The following is a 22,349-nucleotide window of genomic DNA, read 5'->3' on the forward strand; positions in this document are numbered from 1 at the left end:
GAAGAGGAAAAGGAGTTGCTGGGTAAAGCATAATTCATGGCTCAAAGAGAAAGAACTGGGAAACCCAAATTTTCCCCTAACTTGAGCAGACCAATTGCCTACAATAGGATAAGACACAGCAACCTATATAGCAAAAATCCTGCCCAGAAAGAAAGATGGCCAAATAGTCTACAGCTTCTCTCCTTTGGGAACGCAAGTTTGGGTTTCCAGGCTGGGTGGACATTTCTGCATCTTCATCCATGTGGGGTCTGAGGTGCATCATTGACTTCATTTTTACTTGTTCCTACTGCATATCTGTCTTTCTCTGAACCTCATCTAAGGTTATTGAGGATGTGGCCTATAAGGGCAATGCATAGAATCATTAGTAGTCTCTACCTCGGCAGGTCCTGTTGTCTGTGTGGAGGATGTAGCCGAAGCGGCAGGAGCAGTAGTAGCCGCCAATGTAGTTGTGGCAGTAGTGGTCACAGGACAGCTCCTCGTCCTCCCTCTCCTTGCACTCGTCCACATCTGTAGGACAGGTAAAGCCTCTGCATCAATACATGCATGATGATGAAGACTATAGCCAACATTTATAGAGCACTTGATATGGGCCACTCACTATGTTGGGAGATTCATGCATTCTCTCATTTAATCCTCACATACAGCCCAGAGGTAGCCATTATCTTCACTTTACAGACTAGGAAACTGGAACTCAGAGAGGTTAGGCAACTTACCCAAGGTCACAAAGAACCAAGTTCAAACCCAGGCAACCTGACTTCTGGTGGGACCACTATCCTCTAACAGTTATAATAATAATAACCATGTATGGGATAACAACCTCATGAAGTATTACACATTTGTTACTACGCATTCTGTTACTATTCACATTCTATGGAGGATGAAATGGAGACATAGAGGCATTAATGAACTTAGAGTCACACAGATACTAAGTGGCAGACCCGGGATTTAAATCCAGACAAGCTGGGTACAGAGCTTGTGCTCTTAACTTCTAACTCATGCTTTCTTTCTTTCTGCCCCTAATGTGGGTCAAGCCCTGTCCTAGGCATTTGAATGTACATTTCCCCAAAAGGGATAAACAAATGGCCAATAAGCACATGAAAAAGTGTTCAACACTGCTAGCCATTAAGGGAATGTAATTTAAACCACAATCAGGTACCACTACATACCCACCAGAGTGATTAAAATTTTTAAAAATTGACAACATGTAATGTTGGTGCAGATGTGGAGCAGCCAGAACTCTCGTACATTGGGGACAGATAAAAGTGGTACATTTGCTTTGGAAAAGGTCTGGCAGTGTCTCATAAAGCTAAACATATACTTATCCTCTGACCCAGCAATTCTTCTTTTATATATTTACTCAATAGAATTGAAAACATATGTTTGCAAAAAGACTTGTACAAGAAAGTTCATAAAAACTTTATTAGTGAGAGCCAAAAAATGGGTAGATCCCAAGTAGCCATCAATGAGAGAATGGGTAAACATACTTTAGTATATTCGTACAATGGAAAATTACTCTGCCGGCAAAAGGAGCAAATTACTGATGCATGCAACACACGAATGAACTTCAAAAACATGATGCTGAGTAAAAGAATCCTCATCCCCAAAATATATTCTCTACGTGTTCATTTAAATGAAGTTTTAGAAGAGGCAAGAATTAATCTATAGCAGGAAAAAAAATGAAAACAGTTGCTTCCTCTAAGGGAAGTGAGAGCAGAGATTGACTGGGTGGGGACACAAAGGAACCCTCTGGGCTGGTGGTAAAGTTCAACGTCTTGTTAGAGGTTTGGGTTACACACAAATAAAGATTTTTCAAAATTCAACAAATGTGTACATGAGATATGTGTATTTCATTTTATGTCAATTTTACACGAAGAGAAAAAATACTGTGAACAAATATTGAACTCTAGCAAGATAATATGCATGCTGAATTATTTAGGAAGAAGTGTACTGATGTCTGCAATTTACGTTAAAACACTTTGTAAAAGATGAATTGCTGGATGGATAGAGGATAGATGGATGGATAGATATGTGATAGAGCAAATGCAGTAAGACATTAATGGTAGAATCTATGTGGTGCATAATCTATGTGGTGCATACACAGATTTCCATCGTAAAGGAGAGGGCACAGGACAGTTTTCATCTTCGGAGAGAGACAGAGACCTGAGGATGAGTCGGTTCTCCAACTTACCCACAGCCATGTAGTGGGCATCAAAGCCTGTGAATCGCTCCTCATTGGAGAAATCTGACCGGAAAGTGATGGACATGAAGGAGCCAGGGGAGAGGACCACCTCCTGGCCGGGAGTCTGCTCTGTGTCTGTGGTCTCCCTGCCACAGAAGGTTGCCAGCACCTGGTCCTCAGTTTCTACCTTTGAGGTCAAAGACAAAGGGAACAAGGTGAGCAGTTTCCCAGCTAGGCTTCTTTTCTTATCTTTAAAAGAAAAAGGAAGAGGCCACCCAAGAGTAGGTTAGTCAGCCTGAGAAACCCAAAGAAAGGAGGTTAAGGATTCTTGAGAAAAGATGCATTACAGGTTAAGTCAATGTGGACATCTGATCAGTTTCATTCATCTTATTTAGTTCCATTAGAAGTAACTTGATATTTGTTGTTCCTGTCAATAACCAAAAGGCTTATTTATTAAAAATAACTCAATATGAAAGTTGTAAAAAAGTTAGATGACCTCACAGACAGATTCTCTGTGCAACAGGAACTTACCACCTTTCCAAAGAATGGAAACTGTATACACAATATAAGTCATTCATTGATATCCAAGGTGTGCCTACTGCTGAGCAAAGCATGAGATGGAGGTGATGAGAGATAGTCAGACACAGTTCTGTGCACAGGACAGCAGTGTTGAGGTTGAGGAACACAGACACAGGCAGGTATTATTCAGTGTGACAAGTGCTTTCATACAAGCAGAAGCACTGCATATACACTCAAAACAGGCAAACAATCTACATTATAATATAAGCTACAGGAGAGAAGGACTTATTTTCTTTAGAGATGTGTCTTCAGTTCATGGAACAGGACCTGGCACATAGTAGTTATCCAATAAACATTTGTTTACAAGAACTAAAAGTACAAGCCCCATTCGGTGAACAGTGAGTAGCCAGGGAGTCTGTGGGGATTGTAGGAGGAGATGTACTTGGAAGGATACATGGAAAGTAAATTATGGTTGACCTTGAATGCCATTAATTCTGTGAGTAAGTGGAAGACACTGAAAACTTTTAAGCAGGAAAGTCATGTAGTGAACATTAATGTTTAATAGGCAGTCTTAATATAGAACTATTTATTGGAATCATCCAAAAATAGTTTGAGTGTGTATCTCTGTGTGTACATGTTTGTGTTAAGACTTAGATGCAAAAAACATGCCTGTTTTCTAAAAGAATTCCCTTCTTTGGAAGAGCTAGAGGCTCTGTGCGAATTCAGAGATCCAAGCAAAGATCCTAAACTGGTGGCTTAAAGCTGAATTTATGTGAGACAGGAGTTTGGGAAGCTTCGTATGATAGCTAGTTGGTATATTTATTTGAGTATGAATTCTTGACGTACCTATTCAATTATCTTATACCTAATTCAATTCTTATAAGTTGTATTTGTGTTTGCAACCTCTGGACTAATATTTTAGCCAAGATGTATGAAAAAAATCTCTTACCAAGAATGATTCCTGCTGCCTTTCAAAGTCATTAAAGAAACGTTCTCAAAGGCTGCCTATCTCTAGTAGCTTCTAATGAATTCATTGTTTTGTTCATTAGCTTAGCATGTCAGAAATATCTTGACATTTGACACTTCTGTTTTGAAACTAATGGTTTATTTATTTAAAATAAGTGAGTTTTAAAGAAAAACAATTTGCCCTGGCAACAAAACACAAGTACAATTAATCACCAACTTTGGGAATTGAAGTGTAAACAGAAGATGAGATCATGGCTTTGGTATTTATTTCTCTTCTCTGCAGATACCAGCCGAACTCACACCAGTCTTGTTACTGTAGAATGTGCCTATCTGCACACAGCTGAAATGTCACTTTCTTGAACCCCCAGCTGCTGTATTATTTTGTCTGACTCAGTTTTCCAGATAGCCAAAGGTTTACCTAACTATAATTAAAATTTTCTTTTGGTGTAACACTTTTTTAAAAGTTCTTTAAAGAAGTACCCACTTTCTCTAGCGAAACATGCTAACCCTTTCTTGGTGATCCAGGGACATTGTTATGAATGTCAGACATTGGGATACTACATTAAAGTGATAATCTTGGGGATATGGAGTTGTGTAATGTCGCTTGACCTGCATTAAACACTGCTGGACTATAAAGCCTTGAAATTCTGAAATCTTCTTTATGTAGTGTTTTATTTCTTGTCTTTTTATCAGCCTATTCACTGTACTTTTCTGTCTGCTTATTTTTAATATATTGTGAATTAGAAACCAGTTAAACTGCTCTTGCTAGAACTTAATAAAAAAAGGCTAAATAGATTTAGAATGAGGGCTTGGGAAAGGGATTCTTCTGTGAGTAACTGCATGAACTAGAGTACACCATCTTTGTGACCTCTGCTTTGGAGTAATATGATATTTAGGAACCTGGCAGTTGGAGGTCCTGGGTCCTGTTCCTGACACTGCCATATCCTGCATTTTGGGCCATCTCCTTTCTAGCTCTCAGTTATCCACCTGTAAACACAGGGGTTTAGACTAGCTGAGCTCTAGATTCCTTTCCAGTTCGGACATAGTAGTCATCATAGTCTAACAGAATTCTAACAAATCATCATAGTCATATATTATATAAACCAACCAGAAGATGGTAAGCAGGAATTTTAACACTCAGATTACTGCCTGTTGATGAACTTGAACTTGTTAATAATGAATAGTCATGCCTTGGGCATTAACAGTTCCAGCTACACAGCCTTCTTTCTGTAACTTGGTATCCCCAAGGCCTCTTGGGTTTTGCAATGACTGGGACGTGAACTTTTCAATGAACCCACTGGTCATTTGGATTAGGGAGATACTACTGAGGGTCTGCGATAAATGACCTCCCTCCTTGTAACGTCTGGGCTTAAGGATCTTTTCGTAATGGCAGATAAATGGTTATCACCTGCAGAGCCACAGTATTCCAGAGAACAGGAAGCATGCCCCAGCTGAGGCCCATGGGAAAATCTGAGCCATACATCCTTTTAGAAGCAGAGAAGAGAAGGCCAGTAGCCTGGGGCCCTGGGAATTCAGCCTGTAGCTCAGAATAGAGTCCTGGAATATCAGAACTGGGCAGGACCTTTAAGAGCTATTTCTATCTGCCTCCTTCTATAGGAAACAGAGGTCAAGAGAGGGGAAGTGACTTGCTCAAGACTGGAGAGATAACATGAACATTTTCTGATATCAGTTTTGCTTTAGGAACTATTCTGAGATGAGAGAAAAGAACCCACCAACCCAGAGAGTACATGACTAAAGACACAGACACTTGGCCAAACAATTTTCCTGGCTCAAAGGGCTCTTGAAACCTTATCTCGGGTGCATGGACTGTCTCTTAGAGAGGATGTAGCTCACTGACAGCTCCAGTCATAACTTAAACAGAGGGGTCACTGGCCCTGGTTAACATTTGCATCCTCTGCTGTGGAGTATGGAGTTCTATAAAGATCATTTACCTCTGAGTATAGGCGGATTGAGACCTAGCTTCTATTTGGACTGTCCGTCTCAGAGGTCATCACATCAACATGATGGAGAGACCTTATCAAGTGAAGACAAAACATTCATAATAATAGAGACCCACGTGGCTGAGAATCATAAACTCTTCATTTTTCTATTTCTTCTTGTGGGCAACTGTGTCCTTACAGACTTGTTATTTAGGACACCAACATGTGGCTGTATGTCCTCAATTTGTTTTCTTTGAACTCAATTCACCAAATATGTGTGTACTAAGTTCTGTCTACATTTTAATGTGAAGGATGCCAAAATTATTTATTTGTTATACGAGCTTAATAAGCAAGTTCCCTGCCTCAGGAATGTAGAAGAATAAGATAAGTACTCAAAGGTATATGTGTTGGGGTATTGTCAGGGTATGGTAAGTGCAATCAAAGATAGGCTGCCCTGGGGGTTTAAGGAATGGAAAAGATTGCATCCAGCTGAGGGGAATCAGAAACCATTTAGGGAGAAGAGAATAATCTTTGAGCTGGAGACTGAAACATGAATATAATTTAGGCAGGTAGAAATCGTGGATGGATGATAGGGGGTGGGTAGAGTATGTAGGGAGAGGAAATAGTGAAGGCCTGGGATATTCAAGTCTCAACTGCTCCTCCCCACTACCCATTGCCTGGCATCAGAAAGGGGCTCTGTTGAGGACAGAGAGCTGGGAAGGCAGATCTGAAAAGGAGAAGCCAAGAGGCTTTGGTTTCCATGAGTTTCCTACCTCAGCAGAAACAGCACAAACCTCCTAGGCAAAACTATGGCAAGGCAGCAGGGGTTGACCAAATTTTTGTGGAAGGACAGATACTCTATGGAAGAACAGCTACTCTCACTATGTATGGTTGTTCTCTGCATGTCCATGAATTCATTACATCAGCTTAACAAATGCATTGACGGCTACCAAATGGCTCCTCGAAGCAGTGTATAGAGAAAGCAGCCCAGGAGGGATTGCTCTCCTTTTATAGATGAGGAAATTGAAGCCCAGATAATTTGAACCAATTGGGCAAAGTGACTGGTGGATCTAGTGAGTGGAGAATGAATCTCATGATAAATGAATCTAGTGAGTGGTGGCTTTAGGTCCACAATTGCAACATCCTGATTCCCTAGCCAGTACTCCTCTAAGACATTAGGCAAATAAAGGCTGTCTTATAACCCAAATGCCTCGTGGCTTTTTTTGTCAGTGTTCCCGAGCTATCTCCTGGAGCCTTTCTGAAATCTGCTCAGGGCCCTTGAGGAGCATTGCAGACCTAATTTAGGCAGACATTTAGGGAGTATGCTGGATTACCCTGTTGCCAGTTTAGTTACTCTGGGAGTTACGTTCCCTAGACTTTCTTTCCCTGTATAATTCCAGATTAGAGTTGGCCAAAAGAGGAATTTGTGCAAGTTGGGACGGCAATAGTCATCACTCACTGAAGGTTGTTTTGTAATCACATACAGAGAAAGAAAGGTGTAGATGTGTCCAATACATCCTCACTTGCTCTCACGTTCCTCTACTCTGAACCCAGCTCTTCTTTATAACTGCTGGCTCTGATGACCAACAGTGGCCCATGCCTATCACCAGATGCTTTCAGGTGAAACCACAGAGGTGGTAGCTGCTTACAGCCAACAACTTCTCAGAGACCCCTTTCCATGAGCCTCCCCTTCATAGTTGCACTTTGGCCCCTTAGGTAGAATTGACTTATCAGATTCTCTTGCAGATGCAAGTATTTCCACCCATTCTAGGTCTTTAAAAGAACTGCTTGGTGATGACCTTTTCTGTAATCCTCTAACTCCCCATTCCCAACTTTCACTTGCCCAACTCCTTCTATAATTAACGTGAGTTCTAATACCCATAAATATTCATTATCTCATATTACTCATAAAGACTTTGCCTTCCTGATTGAAGTCTGACTGATATAGTTATTGATACCAGAAGTAGAATGCTGCAGTAACAGAAAACTAGAATATGTGGCTTCAGTTTTGGGATTGGCTAGCAAGTAAATATTAGAAAAACAGTGAAGAGACTGCTATAGGAGTATAAAACAGACCACTTGAGTAATGCAGTGGTGAATCAATTGGCAAAACTTGTCTGCGGCAACTTGGAAGGTAGAAAAGTGTATGTAATAGGCCAAGTGTGGTGCCTCACACCTGTAATCCCAGAAATTTGGGAGGCCTAGGTGAGAGGATCACTTGAGCCCAGGAGTTCAAGAGCAGCCTAGGCAACATAGCAAGACCCTGTCTCTACAGAAAGTGCAAAAATTAGCCAGGTGTGGTGGTGTGGTACGTGCCTGTAGTCCCAGCTACCCTGGAGGTTGGGGTGGGAGGATCGTTTGAGCTTGGGAGGTTGAAGATGCGGTGAGCCAAGATCATGCCACTACACTCTAGCCTGGGCAACAGAGGACAGAGAGAGACCCTGTCTAAGAAAAAAAAGAAAGAAAGAAAGAAAAAGAAAACTGTATGTAATGAACTTGCATATTTGGCTAAGGAAATCTTTAGACAGAATGTTGAAAGTGTCAGTATGTTCTTCTAGTTGTATATGGCAACGTACTTCAGGAAGAAGTAAGTCTCCAATACGTGAGTGGAGCTTAGAGGAAACATAGAGCGCCCAGAACTAGCTGGGTTGGAAAACAGTCTACCCACTAGTAAAAGATTTTAAGGCTGGGTGCAGTGGCTCCCTCCTATAATCCCAGTACTTTGGGAGGCCGAGGTGGGTGGATCACGAGGTCAGGAGTTTGAGACCAGCCTGGCCAACATAGTGAAGCCCTATCTCTACTAAAAATACAAAAATTAGCTGGGTGTGGTGGTGGGTGCCTGTAGTCCCAGCTACTCGGGAGACTGAGGCAGAAGAATTGCTTGAACCTGGGAGGAGGAGGTTGCAGTGAGCTGAGATCATGCCATTGCACTCCAGCCTGGGCAACAGAGCAAGACTCTGTCTCAAAAAAAAAAAAAAAAAAAAAAGAAAGATTTTAAAACCAAAAATGGCTTCAGGGTAAATGTCAAATCAATGGTGTGGCTGTAAGAATCATTTGTCAAGACCTAGACGATTTAAGGCAGTACCTAGTACTACCTATCAGCCAGACCACAAGGCACCTAAGAATCTTAAGAACATTGTTCTGTAGCACCCTGACATGCCCTTCAAAGTAGGAAGGTCTATTTTGAAAAGAACTGTGGATATGTTTTTCATCTAGTGGAGTGAACTATATTCTGCTACATAGGAGACCCAAAAAGATTTTAAGGGAGCTATATCAGCTTGGACTAGAAATGACTGTGGCAATTCAAAATGAAAAGAGGCTCCTGAGCTTCAGGTTTCTATGTACAGGAAGTGAGCCAAATAGACTACTCAGCTGCAAACATGGGCCATTTCTTATAGAAAGGAAAGAACGTCTTAGAAAGCAAAGCTAAGAAGCCAGAGGCAGAGTCAAGACCAGAGGCAAGAGCCACTCTCACCACTCCCAGAGAGCAGTGGACTGGGGATCTACTCTCACCACTCCCAGGAAGCAGAAGTGGGCTCTAATCAAGGAATATTCTTGGTATCTGGAGTCGGCAACGTGTGCCTGGCTAAATTTCAGAAATACTATGGAGCAGTAATTGCTATAAGCCTCCCATTTTTTTCATTTTTCAATGGAATTTCTATTGTGGTTATCTTATTCTTCTCTCACCAAGACAAGGAGATATTGAGCATGTGGAGAGAAAATAACTTTTCTTTTGGGTTCAGAGATCTCTAAATCCAGAGGAGATATACTTCAAGAGCTATATCTTTGTTTGTCATCTGATTCTAGACCTGATTTAGATCATGAGGTCCTGGAGTTCAAGCCTGACCTGCTAATAGGATAAAACTTTGAGAGAAGGGGCAAACGTGCGTTTCACGTATGCAAAGAACATGAATTATTTTGTCCCTAGGATAGATTATAATATATTGTTTGCAAAAATTATTCCCAATAATCTTTTCCATTTCTGCACACAGACAATTTTTGCAATATAACTTCACCACTCATTGATTGACCTAACTTGCTTTAATAATAAGTATACAACACGTTTAAAGCAGTATACTATTTCCAAACTTAGGCCTCAAGGGGCCTTGTAGCTATTAACAAAGATTCTTTGCTTAGCCAAACTTTAGTCAGCTTCTGAAACATCTCCTCGGCTCATCTGTGTACTTCCTTGTAAAACTCAGTTTTAGCAAAATATTTGCTGAATCAGTGTAGCAAGAATGCCCCATCTCTGAAATCTTTACACCCTAGAGATTGAATTGGGATCTTCATCCTCCACCATCCCCCAGGTGCTGTCTGATCATCTTGGCCTATCATCAGCAAGAATCCTGTTAGGTCATTTTAGCTAGAACCCCCCTTACCCCTGATGTTTCCTCTTAGTAATTTAACATCCGCTGACCTCCACCCTGCTCCCTGGCTTTAAATCCCCACTTGCCCATGCTATACTCAAAATTGAACCCAATCTCTCTCCCTCACTGCAAAATCCCATTGTCGTGGTCCCTATAGTTTTTGTCCTGGTCCTGAATAAAGTCTGCCTTACCACACTTTAACAAGTATAATTGAATAATTTTTTCTTTAATACTTACATATGTGGAATACTGCCCTGAGGCAACTGTGTGAAGAAGCCCTGTGAGGCCTACTGGAGAATCAGTGGCCACAGAGGGCAGAGATGAACCGTCTGATTAAAATCTCTAGACCAATTCACTGGCATTCACCATTAGCCACGAGATGAGCAACTCAGGCCATCTTTGATCTTCCAGCTTCAGACATGCCTCTGAGCAACTGTAGCTGCATGAACGACCTCAGGCTAATCCAGCAAAAAGACCATCTCACTGGGCCCAGCTCAAACGCCTGACCACAGAATCATAAGCAAACAAAATGGATGTTGTTTTAGCTACTAACTATTGGAGTAGTTTATCATACAGCAATAGATAACTTTTATAGCAAGTAAGAAAGTGATTTGGGACAAAGAATAGGCTGATGTTTGTAAACTGAAATTTGGAGAATCACAATCTCATGGGTTCCTGGGGCCTCAAAAGTCACCTAGTCTAACCTATTATCTTTTTACCACACCCTTAGTGAATATCATACCACCTTTTCACTATCAGCTGCAGGGATGAGAAACTCAGTATCTTCCAAGATAGATCAGGCTGTTTGGATTATCCTGGACTTTGAAAGCTACTTGGGAGGCTGAGGCAGGAGAATGTCGTAAACCTGGGAGGCGGAGCTTGCAGTGAGCTGAGATCCGGCCACTGCACTCCAGCCTGGGCGACAGAGCGAGACTCCGTCTCAAAAAAAAAAAAAAAAAAGAAAGGTATCTCTTGGCTCCATATCTGGGAATATAACCTAGGGAAAAATATTCCAAATGTGGAAAAAAACTTTTATAAACAGAGATATTTATAGCAGTCATATAATAATAGAATACTGGAAATACTGTAAATATCCCATTCTAGAGAAATAGTTAAATTAGTATTAACTTCTAAACACAAGGCAGTCATGAATTATCACACTCATGGAGAGTTTATAGCAATATGTAAATATTCTTAGGAGGCGATACTAAGTGAAAAAGCAGAAAAAATAGTATATATGGTATAATCATACCTATGTTGAAAGTATGCATTGAAAATAAGAAGGAGAAGGGATTAGAGTGACTCTTAGCAATGGTTAGTGGAACTATAGGTAATTTTTCTTCTTCCTCTCTTTTACATTTAAAAGACACTTGAGCTCAAAGCTGCTTCTCTCTAGCTTTCACCCCATGGTATAAAATCGGTTAATTCAAGTCAACAAACAAGGGGGGCACACAGGAGGAGCAACTAAACCAGCCTGGAAATGCAGGGTCATGCATCTGCTGTCACCCGCCTCCCCTCGAGTCTTCCCTTCATCACAGAACATGGTGTGGGTGCTCCTCAGCACTCTGTCGCCCCCTCTCATTTCTCTAGCCCTTGGGTCTCAACAGAGTTGAAAAAGAGATCTTTGCTTCATAAACAATAAGGTGAAAAGTAAAAATCTGAGAAAACATCAAGAAACTCAGAATACCTAAGTCACATATGACAGTGTATGGCAGCGAGGGTCTCATGTCAGGGGACAGTTTTTGTGACTGTGAAGTCCAAGGAGTGAGTAGGTAGGTGTAAGTGGATGGCTAAGGGGAGACAGAAGAGTTTCTTAGTCCAGAGTTCATGAAGACCTAAAGGAAAGGAAAGAGAGAGAGAGAGAAAAAAATAGAAGAAAGATCTTAGATGTTTAAGAAAGGTTGCAATAAGAGCATCTCTGCCCTTTGTTGACTTCTCAAGAGTGAGTCAAATTGTGAATTGTTTTCAATTTGTTAGGTTTTCTGTTTCTTTAGGATGCAACCCCTTACTTACTAGGGCACCTCATTTTTATATGATCTTCTCCAGTGATTAGATGTTAGAAAAATTACTTAAACTCTCTGTACTATAGGGCGAATTGTGTCCCCCTAGAATACATGTTCAAGTTCTAACCCCTGTTTCTCTGCATGCGACATTATATGGAAATAGGTCTTCGCAGATGTAATCAAGTTAAGATGACACTACACAGCTTTAGAGCGGACCCTAACCCAATGACTGGTATCCTCATAAGAAGAGGGAAGTTTGGACACAGAGACACACACAGAGGGAAGACAGCCATGTGAAGACAGAGGCAGAGATTAGAGTTACGCTGCCATTAGCCAAGGAGTGCCAAAGACTGCTGGCCTACAACTGCCTATTCTAGCTTTCTAGAATAGGCAAGGAAGAATTCTCCCCTGGAACGCTCAGAGGGAGCATGGTCCTGCTGACACCTCGATTTCAGGCATTTCACCTCCAGAACTGCGTGAGAACAAATTTCTGTGGTTAAGAAACTTAACCATTTAAACAGCCACCTAGTTTGTGATCATTTATTACAGAAGTCCTAGAAAGCTAATATTCTCTGTATACAGGTCTTCTCATATGTCAAATAGTGAAAATAATAGTATTTCTATCACAGAACTGTTGTAAATAGGATGGGAGTTGATATACGTAAAACACTCAGAGAAGTGCCCGGGATATGTTGAGCACTCAGTACATCAATGAGAAAAACAGGACTGCTGAGATCCATCCACCAACCCAGATGACACGTTCTGGCTCCCAGCTAGTTGCCATGGGTCACTTCATGTATTTGGAGAACATTAAGAAGCTGAGATTGTCCCTGGATACCCTCTATTTTCTCCATTTCACTCCTTTCCTAATCTTGCTGAAGCCATCAGCAGTGGTTTCCCCTTTTGTGGGGACTGAGAACCCAGGCTGATAGAGCTGGAAGGGCGCCTAGAGAGACCTCCCAACCCAGCCTCCTCCTCTGGCAGGTGGTTTATTAGCTGTTTGGCTCTTCGCACTTTGCAAAGCCTTGCAACAGTCCTGGGGCTGGGAGACTTCAAAAGGGTACTCTTAAGTTGTGAAAGGTGATCAGAGCAAAGTGAGGGGTCTCTGAAGGCTTCTGTCCACAAGAAGATAGATAGCATTAAGTCTAGGAATTTCTCTCTTTACTTTGTTGGGTTTCAAAAGATTTGTAGGCCAATGATTCACTGATAGCCCCAGGCCGACTCCTGCTCATTGTGAGTGCTTGGTAATTCTGAGCTCACCTTCAGGGAAAGTCCATCACTCCCAGCCGCTGGGCCAGTGGTTAATGGCCCAGTCCTGCTACTTCACCAGGTAGCTTTAATTTCAGTTAAGGATCTGAGTAGAAGCAAGTTAAAGGCACCTGATACCAGATAGAAACCTGGGCCTAGAAACGAAGGAGGCATCTGGTATGTGTGTTTGCATGTGTGTGCTGCACTTCAGAAGCTCTTGAAAGCCACATAAAGTAAAAATAGCAAAGCTGGCAGATCTAAGCTCAAGTTGACTCCAAATGAGAGGTTCTGGAATTTAATGCTCCAGTTCTGGCTCAAGTCTTTTGACCATAAAAAAAAGAGTAATAATAATCAGCCAGGCACCATGGCCCATGCCTGTAATCCCTGCATTTCGGAAAGCCGAGATGGGTGAATCACAAGGTCAGGAGTTCAAGACCAGCCTGGCCAACATGGTGAAACTCTGTCTCTAGTAAAAACACAAAAATTAGCCTGGCATCCTGGTGGGCGCCTGTAATCCCAGCTACTCGGGAGGCTGAGGCTCAAGAATTGCTTGAATCTGGAAGGCAGAGGTTTCGGTGAGCAGAGATCACGCCATTGCACTCCAGCCTGGGTGACAGAGTGAGACTCCACCAAAAAAAAAAAAAAAAAAGTAATAAAAATAATGATGATGATAACAATTCCTCATTCTATGTGGAACTTTCCAGTTGACAGGACACATTTACCTTCTCTATCTTATTTGCTCCTAATGGCAGTCATGTAGTGAAGGCACTTCAGGGAGACAGTTCTGAGTCCAGGGAGGTGACAGGACTCCCCCAAGTCCACATAGCCTACAAGTAGCAGACCTGAGACAACATCCGGATGTTCTGACAACCAGGTTTGGCTCAATAATTGGAATCACACAGCTGATAAGCCACCTGCCAGAGCAAAGGTCAGAGCTGAAAAGATCATGAAAAGACCAGCTCCGCCTCCCGGGTTTACCGCCATTCTCCTGCCTCAGCCTCCGAGTAAGATCCGGCCACTGCACTCCAGCCCGGGCGACAGAGCGAGACTCCGTCTCAAAAAAAAAAAAAAAAAAAAAAAAAAAAAAAAAAGAAAAGACCTCAAGTCTATACCTGTCCTTTCGGAGGAACAGACTTATCTAAAGTCAGTCAATGGCAGAGCCAGTACCGGGCGCAGGTGCACTGCTCTTCCCAGGACGGTGTCCTTATTTGTTAATCAGGGTGAAAACCTCCTAACACAGCTGGGTGAGCCCCTAAGCAGGTATTGTGTACATGCAAATGCTTGGTGCCATAAAGAATGTGGGGGCCTGAGAAACAGCTGGTGGGGTCCAGAGAAACAGCTGGCAGTTCCTAAGAGTCCAGGAATCCCAAAGAGTCCAAGAATCCCACTGCTGCCAGGAAGCATTGCCCATTCTCGGGAGGGCTCTGGACAGAAAAGGGCAGCATGAGCAGAGGGAGAAGAAAGAGCTGGCAGGGGAGGGGTCCTGCCAAGAGCCTGGGAAGCGGGCATCCCGCAGGTGGGAAACCAGCAGTGCCCACCGTCTCAGAGGGAGCTGGGCTAGGGGGTGGGGTGGGAGGGAAGAGTCTGGGAATTGTGTCTGGGAGGGAGAGCCAGGGAGGACTGACACTCTCTTTGGCCTGAGAATGGCTCAGACTCCCCCACCTCACCCCTTCTGGAACTCCAGAGCTGAGCTCATTCATATGCAAATCCCTTCTGCAACTTGGAGGCTGGGCCCCAAACAGTTCAGGACAGGAAAATAGCCCGAGGATGGGAAACACAAAGGGTTGTTGTGCTCTTCTGCGGCAGAAGCTGCCTGTCTCCAGGTGTGTCATAGCCAGGATGCGGGTGAAGGCAGTGATGAGGCCGGTGCTGAGCGGACAGAAGGGGCCGCCTTGGGCAAGTGTCTTCCAGCAGAGTTTCAAGAATTGTGAGCCACTGTGTTCCTGTGACACTGTCCAGGACCTTGCCCTGACCCAGGCTAAACTTACATCCTCAAATCTTTGCACTGAAATCCTACAAGAGCGCTGGAGTAAGGACCAACTGTCACATCTCTGCCACTCATACCTCAGGGGTCACTTAAACCTCCCCAGGCAGTAGGTGCGCTGGAGCCAGCAGCTCTCACCAGTTTCTAGGAGCCAACTGTCAGCTTTTCAGGGATTTTGCTACCCTGTTGTTAAATCCAGTCATCATTAAGTTTCACAAACTTACAATTAAATAAATTCTATTAGTTCTATGAAAACTTACTACTTCCTAATTATGTGATTGTTCTATGATCTATGCTCTGAGGGCTCTCTGTGTCTATGATATCTGAATGTTGAATGATGAGTCACTGCACGTCTCTTTTCCCCATTCCCCGCCCCACCCCCCAATCTGGTTGTTAGCACTCATACCCCTGTCTCCAGGTCGCAGTTTTCACAAACGTAAAAAGTGGACATTAATACTATCCTTTGAACATCAGGTCAAATGAGATTCGGGGCATGAAAGCAGCTTGCGAAGCCTGCCGTTGCCTGGCAGCATTTAGCAGGAACCCTATTTTGCAGTCTCCCATCCCGCTCTCCTTCTGTACCTCTGTCTTCCTTGATGTTCCTGCCCTCCAGCCACACTGCCATCCTTGCTATTCTTCAAACACACCAGGCACTTTCCACCTGGAGGCACTGAATGTTCCCTCTGGTTGGAGTGGCCCCAGGGTAGCCCCCCCACCAAGAAAGCCACATGGCTAACCTTCTTACCTGCTTCAAGTGTTTGCTCAAATGTCACTCTCTCAATGAGCACCGTATTTAAATCAGAGCCCCCATCTCAACTCATGCAGAGCCCTGCTCTATTTTATTTCTTTGCCCGTAAACTTATTACTTACTACATCATTTAGTTATGTATTATGTTTAGTGTTTACTGTCTGTTTATCCCAGTGCAATGTAAGCCTCACTTTAGAGATTTCTGTCTGTTCTAATTACTGCTGTACCCTAAGCTCTAATAAATTGTAGGCACTAGATGAATATTTGTTGAATAAATGAACACCTCTCCTTCCCTAACTTTTCTCTTTATAAGCATATCACAGTAAATTCAGGCACTGCTCTTCACCAAGGTGTTTTCAAGAACAACATGTAATACACTCAAGCACAGAGATGTGCACCCCACGTGAACCCACACCTGGGACATTCCCAGCTCACACTCACCCACATTCTCTGCCTCAGCACTGGGAGCTTCCTTTTGTTTTCCATCCCCCTGAAGCCTATGCTGTTTGCACTTTCGGCATGAAATGAGCTTTCATCACACTTTCCTGATGCAAGCTCATTTTCCTTTTCTAATTCTTCTGAGTCAGCTAGAGTTGGTGTTTGGGACCCGGTGTCTCTGGAGTGGGAGAATTCCACTGGAGACTACAATTGAAATTCATGAGAAATGTTTACCCATTTCTCATTTCCTTCTGGGGCCAAGGCCTCCTGTCCACTCCCAGAGACTGAGCAGAGTTACTGCAGTAGGTGAAGTGAGTTCAGCCGGAAGGTCGAGGGCATGTTCTAAGTAAACACAGAGCATTGCACAGAAATTAGGAGCTTAGGGGTCAGAAGAGTCCCCCTTGGGAGCGACTTACCTCTCAATTACACAGCAGGATGCAGACTGACCCAATGTGGCCTGAGGGAAGGGGCATTGGACTGGGAGTCACAGACCATCAGAACTGGAAGGGTTTGGAGAGGCCAGCTGGTCCAGTTCCCTCATCAGGCAGATGGGGAAACTGAGGCCTTGAATGAAGACGTGACTTGCCCAAGCTCTCAGCAGGAGTCAGCAGCTGTTTTCTAGGCCAGAGCCCTTTCCACTGCCAGGAGACATGTGCCTTTTCCTGTTCTGCCCAGGACTGTGCTTTCTACTGGAGAAAACACAGACATAGGCCCTGAACTCACGGGGCTGGCAATCTAGTGGGAATGAACTTGAGCTCATCATTAGAAATTATGCACTACAAGCAGATAATACAAGCACTTGCCGATTCACTGTAGTTCAGACTTCATTTTCTATTATTTTTTAAAAACACTTTTTTCTCTTAAAGGATAAATGAGAAAGTTATTTAAAATAATCTAGACAATATAGGGCCCCTCAAGGACCTTCTGTTTTACTAAATTTTATGAAATTATCTTGACAAGTAGGAGAGAACAAGTTTCTCCCTTAACCTTGTTTTAGGAATAATGCATGGCCAGGAAACATAACAGGGCCCCTTCCACAATAAAGCCTATTCTGAAGAAGCCTCCATAGACAGACAGAACTATGACTCAGGGAGTTAGAAGAGCAGGGAGTCAAACCTGGCTTTCCTGCAGAGACTTGAGCAAATTCACTTGTACCTGTTTCCTTTTTTGTAAATTCGGTGCAATAATCCCTACTCTTCCTATTCCATAAGAATCAAATGAGTTAATAGCTTAAAAACTGCTGTAAAATGTGTGTTTCTACAAGGTAAATACAAAGGAGAAATAACCCCCAGCTTTTGAATAGTGTTTTGGAAGCACTTTTTTATAAATTGCCAGAAAAAACTGAGTAACATTAGCAAGGTCATACGTAGCTAATCAGTGGTAGGGTCGGAGTTGATGAGAAAACTGACATTCATTGAGTATCTGATGATACCAGGCAGACACTTTTATTACTCATCCCATTGCCTTCATTACCACTATAATGTACTTATGAGCTAATTAGAGATGTATTAGACATATGCCATTAAAGCATTTACTTCATTTGGCATTCACAGTAAGCCTATGAAATAAACATCATTGTTATCTCCATTTTACAGATGGAGAAGAAAATCTTAGCAAGGTTAAGCAACCGCTCCAGTAAGAAGTGGAGGCAAGACTTGACCATGGGTCTGAATGACTCCAAAGTTTGAGCTCCCAACCACTGAGCACAACTGCGTTTGCAGTACTGATTCCTCTTAGACCCTTATGTCACTCAAATCCTCCCACAACCTGTGAGGAAGACATTGTATTCATTAAGAACTCTTTCTTTCATACGATGACAAAACCAGTGCTGAGGGAGATCAAGGAGCTTCACCAAGATTCCTCACTCAGATGGTGGCAGAAACAGAATTTAATCCTCAATGTGTTAATCCTCTCTCCATCACTGTCTCTGTGCTCTTCCCACACCCATTCTTACAACTCTTTAAGCTCTGTCTCAAACTTTAGACCAGCATTTCTAGCTGTATTCAAAATTCAATGCACTTCAGTGCACTCTATATCTTTCCAAATCTACGCATCTTCACGTTCCTGATCTCGATTTCTGGGTTAGCAGCCAGTAAGTTGTCATAACTGGAGCTTAAAGCGTCTGATTCCTCCTTTTTCCTCTCCCATATGCAGCCAGTTCCTGTGGGGTTTACCTCTGCACATCCTACCTGCTCTTCCATAGCTGTCCGGGAGGCCTGTGGGCTTTCTTGAAGTATACTATGCTCCACATAGTCATATCCAATCTATTTAGCACAGCCACCTAAATGGCCTCATTCAGCGGCTCCAGTTTCTTTTCACTTTACCAGTCCTTGATGCCCCTTATGTAGCTCCAGATTAACCTTGCTCAAGCATACCCCGATTGTGTCACATACCCGAACCTCACGACCCCCTCCCTCCGTGACATCACAGCTTCTAATTGGAAGTCCTAGACTCAAATGCTAAAAGATGCCAGGCAGAAAACATGAGTGAAACAAGCTGCTATGAATTCTTTAGACAGAAATACACACTTTGCATGTTAAATACAGAGGGATATTCTTCACTCTGCAAAGAGATTTTTCCTGAAACACATGTCTTTCTCAGGAACTTTCAACTTTCCTATTTTGATAGAGACACTGGGGAAAAATGTTTCACTTTCTTTACTGTAAAAGAAGCAATGGTGCCACGAAGAGGCCAGAAAGCATTAGCATGGGGGAGCTATAGGGAATGGTGGGGACTGTACCCACAGGGCCACCTCTTCCTGGTGCTGGCTGGTTGTTGGAAGGCAGGAAGCTGCAAGATTTGTCAGATTTTCTAATATTCTAAGATAATTTGGAAATGTAGACTGTTGTGTGAGATTGGAAATTTTATGTTGTCATAATTCTTTCTTCTTCTTTTTTTACCCCCCACACCAAATCATAGTATAAGTTAGTATTAGGCTGGCTAACAAAATTCATCGGTGAGCCGGGCGCGGTAGCTCAACCCTGTAATCCCAGCACTTTGGAAGGCCGAGACGGGCGGATCACAAGGTCAGGAGATCGAGACCATCCTGGCTAACCCGGTGAAACCCCGTCTCTACTAAAAAATACAAAAAACTAGCCGGGCGAGGTGGCGGGCGCCTGTAGTCCCAGCTACTCGGGAGGCTGAGACAGGAGAATGGCGTGAACCCGGGAGGCGGAGCTTGCAGTGAGCTGAGATCCGGCCACTGCGCTTCAGCCTGGGCGACAGAGCGAGACTCCGTCTCAAAAAAAAAAAAATAAAAAAATAAAAATAAAAAAATAAATAAATAAAATTCATCAGTGAAATTAATTCAACCTTTGACCACTTTTTTGCGATTTTGGGAGCACATGCTTAAACCCAAATTTACCAAACATTTCTCAGTTCACCCTGAGGTAATCTTTCTGGGCTTTACCTCTCCCCAAAGCATGCCAACTCTGATTATTCTCAGTTTTGCATCATTCTCATCCACTTCAACCTCCCTGCTTTGATGGTAGCTCTGCTAAGAAATCCTACTTAGGGAACGGCACTGCCAAATTATTATTTACCCCTCAAGACTAATCTCAGACATCAACTATTTCCAAAGCCCTCCCTGGCTGTCTAGAAATGACCACTCCCAAATGTATATACTGACTGATACCCCTTGTGTTACTTTGTCTGGCTTTATTATGCACTTATTTCATCACATTCTATGGAACTCTGAATTCCTTGAGGTCTTTACAGTTCATTTTACTGTGAAGAATCCTTTTTACTGATCTTTGCAGACCCCGTCTTTGGCATAGTCTCCAGCTTATGGTAGATTTTCAATAGGATTACTGTGCTTCATTCCATAGACAATGGGGAGGCATTGAAAGATTTTTAGAGTAGCATAATCAAAGCTATGTTTGACGAAGATCCTTCTGGATACTCATAGAAGGTAGGCTAGATGGGGAGAGGCTGACATCTGGTAGACATACAGAAGGCTATTACAATAGACTAGCTGAGAGGAATAAGAATTGGAACTAAGAAACTAACGGTGGAAAGGTGGGAAGAAATGTCAAATACATCGAGGATACAGGGTTAAAAGGAAAACAGTGGCATTGCATTACATAAACATGCCACAGATGCTATTGAAATATTACACATGGTGACATAAAGAAAAAAAAAAGAGAGTATCCAAATGCAGGTAATTTATGCTTCCTTTTACAGTGAATAGATGCCATGAAATGAACTTGAAATTGGAATGTGTAATCTGCTGTTCTCTTGGTGGTTCTGGTTTCTAACTATCTAAACTCTCTCCATAACCATAGCTTCACAGTTTCTTTGTAAGTATAAATGAACCACTTCATCTGGTGCTCAACCAAAGGAACTTTAATTTCTTGCATTTCTGGAAAAAAATTCTTTTCTGGACATCTAAAAGATAATGCTTTACAATATTTAAGAGGTTTTTTAATGGTAAGTTTGACTATAGACAGTATTTGTCTTATATTACAACATAAAAACCTAGTCATTCACAAGATGGGACTTTGCTGTTTTTTAATCTGTTAAATAACTCTGTTAAATAAATAGAAGAAAAGACTGAGAATCTTAAGATGTAAATTCTGATACAAGCATGATGTTGGCCAATGAATTGCCCTTTCCTGGGCTTTGGACATGATGATCATGGGATTGGATCATGATTTCTAAGGTCTTAGATGCACAGAATATCAAGGCAAAGTAGACCTTAGAGACCATCTAGTTTTACCCTTTGGATTTGACAGAGGAGGAAACAGAGTTCCTTCTAGGTGTAGTCATCTGCCCAAGGTTAGTTAGTATAGAATGACACCCAGGACCCAGGCTGCCTGACTTTCTGACCAGCATCTGTGCTTTGCCTCTTGCCTGCAGCATTAACCAGCCTGGATTCGTATGCCTCATCCGTGCACTACAGGAATCTAAACATTGCAGCCACATTCCCAGGAAGCAGATCTGCACATCTGCTGCTGTGCAGATGTGCGTGAGTCCTGAAGACCAAGAACTGTGGGAAATCAGGCAGGAGAGAGATTTTCATAAATGTGAGCATCCGGACCACAGACTTGGAGGTCCTGCTCTTCTGCAGGCTACTGATGAGCAGTATCAGCAGTTCCATTATCATTGCCCTGATGGGCTTGGGTGGGAAGGGCAGTTTGTGGGGTTGGGCTGGCTGGAAAATGTTCCTGTGAGTTGGAAGGTTTCTTAAACCCACTCCTATATAGGCCTAGGAGGAGAACTTAGTCATAGAGCAAAAATGCCTTAAAACAGGGAATTTTATCCTGCCAAAGGCAAGTCAGTGTTATTTTAAGTTGCTTTGTAAAGGACAGTGTTGGCATGATATGTTTACAAGTTCTGTGGTGACATACCACCAAGACATCCCCAGCAGGCTGCAGGCTCCTACTGGAGGGCTTCAGCTATGCAACATTGAGACGCAGCTGCTGTAAACATAAGATTTCTGTTTTCTGGTGTTATCCTGACTATGATAAGGAGGGTTTGGTGGGGTCGTCTTAGAAGTTCTGGCGACGAGGATTGGGATTATAATTCCAGAATTGAAAGGACCATGGGGATCATCTCGTTCCACACTCTCACTGAGCAGAGGGAAAAACAGAATTTTGGAGAGGGATATGGATTTACCCGTGGGCCACATGGCATATTTGCGCTTTTATTTAGATGGAAAGGGAAGAGTTTCTCTTCCATTTACAGCCAGAAAAAGCATATATGCTAGGGGCTAGCATTGGCCAGGCAATCAGAAAAAGTCAGTGGGTTTCAACTAAGTGTGGAAGACTTCTGGGTCTGGGATTTCAGAGGCAGAATGCTCACCCTCTCTCTGAACTCTGACCTCCTCTCTGTCCAATAGGAGCGTGACCAGAGCGGCAAGATTCAAGTCACAATCCCTCAAGGTGCTTCAGGGTAACCAAGGAGGATGAGCAAGCAGGGCCACCTACAGCTAGAGCAGCTCACTTCTGTCTCTTCTC

General features: G+C 42.8%; 1 protein-coding gene across 2 annotated transcripts in view; it reads right to left on the reverse strand.

Moving 5' to 3' along the window:
• The window catches only part of MASP1 (MBL associated serine protease 1), a 76,998-nt gene that overhangs the window by 44,877 nt on the left and 9,772 nt on the right, over positions 1 to 22,349 (reverse strand). For both annotated transcript variants that reach the window (XM_017873411.1, XM_017873412.1), the window contains exons 3-4: positions 2,189 to 2,366; positions 376 to 507 (exon numbers count right to left, since the gene is read on the reverse strand). In XM_017873411.1, coding sequence (XP_017728900.1) covers positions 376 to 507; positions 2,189 to 2,366 — 310 coding nt within the window. The remainder of the gene's footprint in view (positions 1 to 375; positions 508 to 2,188; positions 2,367 to 22,349) is intronic.

The sequence above is a fragment of the Rhinopithecus bieti genome, unplaced genomic scaffold (genome assembly GCF_001698545.2).
Source record: "Rhinopithecus bieti isolate Rb0 unplaced genomic scaffold, ASM169854v2 scaffold_5626, whole genome shotgun sequence".
Lineage (NCBI taxonomy): Eukaryota > Metazoa > Chordata > Mammalia > Primates > Cercopithecidae > Rhinopithecus > Rhinopithecus bieti.